Source organism: Lissotriton helveticus, chromosome 6, assembly GCF_964261635.1.
Source record: "Lissotriton helveticus chromosome 6, aLisHel1.1, whole genome shotgun sequence".
Taxonomy (NCBI): domain Eukaryota; kingdom Metazoa; phylum Chordata; class Amphibia; order Caudata; family Salamandridae; genus Lissotriton; species Lissotriton helveticus.
The window spans coordinates 1,188,848,823-1,188,854,822 of NC_136067.1; the positions used below are offsets into that span (position 1 = coordinate 1,188,848,823).

Here is a 6,000-nt window from a genome sequence, read left to right on the forward strand (position 1 = left end):
GCATGCAGTAGTCCCACACCAAGAGCTTAGAGAGAAATGGTCGGCTGACCTGGGCCACGAACTAACCGATAAGGAATGGGAGAAATTGTTAGAATACCCGAAAAAAGTGTCACGTAACCCTATATTTAAACGAAGCCAACTTATGTTATTACATCTGGCATATCTGACCCCACATAGGCTGAGCAATATGTTCCCAGATTCAGCAGACGTTTGCCCCAGATGCCACTCACAGCCGGCAGGGCTATTACACATGATTTGGGCATGCACAAAGTTGATACCCTTCTGGGAGACCGTATACACACTCCTGAATGAAGTGACTCCAGGTATAGGCAACAACACAGTGGAATTTGGTATACTGGGGCTTTGTAAAATATGCAAATCTCAAAAGACACAGTACAGATTTGTGAACCTGGTACTTATATTGGCGAAACATTCAATTGCTATGAGATGGAAATCTGCACAATCACCAGCAGTGTTGACATGGCATAATGAAGTGGTACGGTGGGGGAGGACGGAAGGAATGGTGATACGCAGAGAGGAAAACCGAGGTATGAGGAAATTCCTGATATCGATGGAGTGGAATGCGCTGTTAGAACAATTTGTGACTCTTGATTCTTCCTTACACTGAATAAATAAAATGGCATAGCCAACCACACATAATATGGGCATACTGTGGAGAAGACCCTTCTGTTGCTCTCTAGGGATATAGCATGACTAAAAATCAGATACCCAAATTGAGTTGCTGTACTTGGAGTCTTGGAAGGCGTAACCCGATAGAGTGAAACTTGATGTGAGTCTAGGAGGGGTGGGTGTTCAGTTTTTATGAACAAATAAATGTTTAGCGTTGGGAGGGATTTGCTACATTGGCACGTACAATCTGTATATGCACTTTCTGAGGATATTCCTTTGTTCAGAAATCATTGTAATTGCTTGTGTATCTACCCTTTCAAATATCTTTGTTGTACTTCCTATGATTGAAATTAATAAAAGAGTGTGTTAAAAAAAAAAAAGCTAGTGGCCCCAAGGTGCTTCCATCTCCTGAGTGATGGAGGGAACCCCTCTCTCCCACACTACACAAACACACCATGAAGGGCATAGAGACCTTGACGTGCCTCCATTTTCTGGGCAATCTTGAGGACCCTTTCTCCCACAGTAGACGAGCATGGCATAAGGTTGATAAAAACCAGAAGGTGGGTCCATTCCCTGAGTGAAATGGGGGGCCAGTACACGCACACATGCAACACACATACACTATGAAGGTCACCAAGACCCAATCTTATTATTGATGTCATAACTACAATTTTACAATTGCTTTATTAACCTTTGTGCTTTCTCAAATTTGCTTGAAAAATGCACCATTGCCCACATTTCTTTCAAAATTTTACAAGGGGATAACCCCCCTTCCCGATCCCTCCCTTATGAGGTATTTTCTGTTCCTCCCTCTTTATACTATTAGCTTCTTTAGGCAGCTGGACACAGGGGAAACTTGAAACATTTAAATATTTCAACTTATCAGAACAGCTTAGCTTAGCAACACCTTTTGAGGCTTCCAGGCTCCAGCCTCCACCAAGCACGAGTCTGCTTGGCCTGCAGGTTGTGGATTTTGGTAGATTTCTAGACTGGCTTGTCCTGCTTCCTAGTGTTGCTGGACCCCAGCTTTCTTGTGGTATGTGGCCTGCACTTTTGAAGAATGAAGCATTTTTGCAACCTGCCAGGAATCACAGCATTGCAGCCCCAGTAATCGGTTTCATTTTACTTTTTGTTTGGTTTGTTTAATATCTGCAAACCAATGTGTGATTATGTTCCTCCTACAGCATTGCGTAGCTGCCAAGTAATCTGTTAACCTAATTGTGTATATGTGTGACATTTCTTTGCCTTATTAATGACACTTTAGCACTAAATCTGAGTTGCTCAGTACTGTTAGGGAGGCAAACTCGGCACCTGTAAAATCTGCTATGCTGTGGTAACACCTCACCAGCACTATGCAATTCTGTGTTAAACCCCTTTGAATGCAAAATAATTGTGCAAACCCAGAATTACGGGTCAGAATTCTACACATTATTTCCTAATCAGAGAGGTTTAGCATAGACATTTAACACCTGTCCTGATCAGCTTGTAAATATGTACTAGGGCTTCAGTGTGGGTGATCAGGTGATAGGGACGGTGGGAGAGGAAAAGGAAGATACTGGCTTGTGGCAGACCATTACATGCTTCCTCCTCACATTTTTTTAGAGTAAGGTGGGGCCGAGAAATAGGTCCTGGCTGCGGCGCAGTCCTTTCCTAATGCGATTTCACTAGCAGGATTTTCCATCTGGTGAAATACTGTTTATTACCCCAGCATGTGGTAAATCCTGGGGCCTCATTTATGAGGATGTGCGTCACTTTTACGCCGCCGGTGCGTCACTTTTTGTGACGCACCAGTGGCGTAAAAAATGCGCCTTTTTGCTCCATATTTACAAAGTGACTCATCTAGGTAGATGCGTCACTTTGTAAACCCCTGCGCCAGGTATAATGTATGCAAGGGGGGGCGTATTGACGCAAGAAAGGGTCATGGAAGTGACGCAGAGAAATCTATGAGGTTTCACTGCGCCACTTCCAGGACTCAAATGCGTCAAAATCTTACGCCTGCCTCACAGCAGGCATAAGACTGATGCAGGACCTTTCACATGGGGCTTGACCCATGTGAAAGGACACATTGCTGGAGTTGCGTAACTTTTGTGACACACTCCAGCAATGCGTCACTTTTGCACCTACAGATACGTCAAAAATACTGACGTATCTGTAACTCCTTGCCACATGATGCGCCATACTGTAAATATGACGCATCATTGGTGTCGCAAGGAGGGCGCGATGAAAAGTGACGCATCGCTGTTTTCATGCAGCGATGCGTCACTTTTCATAAATGAAGCCCCTGGTGCGGTAATAACAGTCTATTCATGATTGAGTGGAGCGAATGCCACAGAGCAAATCAGCTCAACTCAATCCATAATCAGGGCCTTGCAGTGGCAATTAATCACTCAGGTGTGAGAAGTTGTGGAGAGGCTCTAAAAATCTTCCTTTTAAAACTGACAACTTCATGAATTGAAAAGCTGGTTCAGATTTTTTTTTTTAAATCCAAGGGGGAAGACAAACAAAACCTCCACAACAGCGGGGGACTTTCTTGTGGCTATCGTGGCAGCCTGTAGTCTTCCGCCACCACGCACTCCTTAATTAGTTAGTAAAATATTTATATAGCGCAAAATGCGCGCCTTAAGTCTTCATGTTGGTTAAACAATGCTCCTGTTTTCCCGCAACTGGAAATCCCACCCATGGCCAGGCGTTATGGTAACCGCCCGGTAATACTAACTGAGCTACCACGTTTACCATGTACTGCCTTTACAACACAAGCCTTTACCATATATATGCATTTACAACGCATGCCTGTTCACCGTAAGGTAAGTACATAAGGTAAGTATGATTAAGAGGTGAACTCGGAGAGGAGAACTCATCACAGAGTGATTTAGAAAAACTGTTAAAGTGATGAGTATGATATGAAAAGTTGAAGATTAAAGGAAGATGAGAAAGGAAGGCAATGAGAAGATAGCAGTTATGGCGGTGAGAGGTATCCTGAGGCAGAGCTGTGAGGGGTGGAGAATGGGGAATGGAAGAGACATGGAATGATACAATAAGGGTATGTATGGTACATCTATTTTATTAATGTTGCACTAATTGGAAAATGTATACCTTTAGTGATGTACTTCCTGCAACATCACCAGGATCAAAGGTCACATGCCGTCACTGCCGGGATGATATGAAAGGCCATATGATATCACTTCCTGTGATGTCACTGGGGTCAAAGGGCATATGATGTCACTTACGCTACCCCAGGCATTTTGGAGAACCTCCGTCCATCCTCAATTCACCATAAAAAATATAAATTATAAGAAGGAAATGGGGTTATACGCTGTAAGAGTAACTTCAGTACATAAACCAACTTATATGGGTTTGCCCCTCAAAGAAGTCTCTAAAGGTGTGTCCAGGATCCGAGCGAATGGACTCATACATAATCTTACTTGTCATGGAGTTGCAGTGTACTTTCAGAAGTTATTTCACAACAAATGCGTAGGAATGTGGAAAATGACAAGTGAACTAGAGCACAATGCAGTTTTCTGAGGAGAGTGCATAACATACTTAGTATGATTTGAGGTACTTTATTGTTAGTTTTGAACAGCTGTTTGCGCATGACTCAGTCGCATTGTAAGGGAAGGGAAAGTCTTTATCTATTGACACATTTGTCTTCAGTTTCCATTCCTATCTTCCTTTCTTTACATGCTGTACAAAAACACTAATGGCTCTGGCTTTCAATCGCTCAAAATTCGACACAGGTTGCTACTAGCGAGGCAGCGCTTTTTATACTTTTTCTAAGTTTGTTTGGAAATGTGCAACAATTGGAACGAATGAAAGTAGCTTGTCTAGTTGCAGAAATCTTGCATTATTCTAAAATGCTCCCAAATATTTGTAAATGTTTTTAAAATAACGCCTTCTTGATTTGTACGTAGGGTATTCATTTTCCTGTGATTAAAAAAAAAAGTAAATTGTCAATAAATCAGCTTTGCTAGGATGATACATTCCAAAGATTCTCTTTTCCCTAAAGTGATGAGAAATGTCCATGATTTTCAATTTCCTCTACGCCCTACCACGTTTATTATGTATTATTTTCATTTAACCATTCTTTATTCGCTATTTTACCTCTTTTTTTCCATCCACATTGCATGCCTACCAAACCTCTGTTTCGTACACTACGTTCTTCATTTTTGTAGGCTGGTACGTATGCTCTGCTTTAAGTATACTTTGGAATGAGGCAAATTAGGCAGTTTCCGTTTATGCCCCGTGGCTCAAGAAGGACCAGTAAAGCAGCAAACCAGCCCCCAATGGTGCCAAGAGGCGGAAGGCTAACGGGCCTCCTGTGCAATTCGCTCACCTTGGTAGTACACGCCAGAAATGATGCGCAGCACGCGGGGCAGAGTCTTCGGGTCCAGGGACTGGATGAAGGCCTTGAGCGTGGACATGGTTCTGGCAACGGTATATACCGCGCGCCACCTGCGCGCGTCTCTCAGCAGGACGCAGCTGCCGGGCCACAGAGGAAACTGCTAGCACCGACTTCTCGCCCTCGCGCTGAAGACTGCAGAGAGCGGAAGGAGCCGCCCTCTGTCTCGCCACTCTTTTGCTCAGAGTGTAGAGTCGGGGGAGATCCTGAGCGCGAGTCTGTGTTGCCACGGAAGTTACAGAGAGACCCGTGCAGGAAACGCCTTCTCCCGCAGCCCCCAGAAGCCGAAATACTCCAAGGGGGGGGGGGGGGGGGCAACCTGAGACTAGTTTGTCGCAGAAGATAGGCGAGGTTTCCTTGGGTGTCAAAGTCTATAAAAGGAACTTGATGTGCAATAGGTACATATTCTTTTTGCAGTTTGTTTTCAACTTTCTGTTTTTTTGTGTTATAGAGGTGAATCGTGGTTTCCAACATTTCAGTCACCTGCCCATGTATTTTTACAGAAGCTAGTGGTGCCCTCTTCAATCCCAATTTTAAATTTAAAGTTTAACTAACCAGTGGCATAGCAAGGCTGCCATGGACACTAATGCAAGCAAGGAAAGACATAATCTCCTTCTTTTATAGTAACTGTCAACCATTCCGAAGGGTGAAGAAGCCAGTGCTGGAAACTGGAAAAACTCTATTCTGGGAATCCATGAATTGGGGTTCAAGTTGTGGAGGAGGACAGGGAGTGGAGTCAAAAGGGTTGGAGTCATGAAAAGTGGAGTTTGACAGTCAACACCAATTTATCTGTCAAAATAGGCTGCAAAGAAATTGACAATAAGGACAAATGTGAAAGTAATCTGTTCTACTCAATTAATTGGTTGTCAATAGGCCGCATTTTAAAACATCTCTTGGATTATGGCATCTTCTGCATGCAGAGATATTTGTGAGCTTATCAAATTTCAGGGGATAACGATATAAGTAAAATACCT

At 43.4% G+C, this 6,000-nt stretch overlaps 1 protein-coding gene across 1 annotated transcript in view; it reads right to left on the minus strand.

The window, feature by feature from the left end:
- Positions 1–5,246, minus strand: part of THEMIS (thymocyte selection associated) — a 649,377-nt gene extending 644,131 nt beyond the window's left edge. Inside the window, exon 1 of the mRNA XM_078648900.1 lies at positions 4,961–5,246. Coding sequence (XP_078505026.1) covers positions 4,961–5,048 — 88 coding nt within the window. The 5' untranslated portion in view covers positions 5,049–5,246. The remainder of the gene's footprint in view (positions 1–4,960) is intronic.
- Between the last annotated feature and the right edge of the window lie 754 nt (positions 5,247–6,000).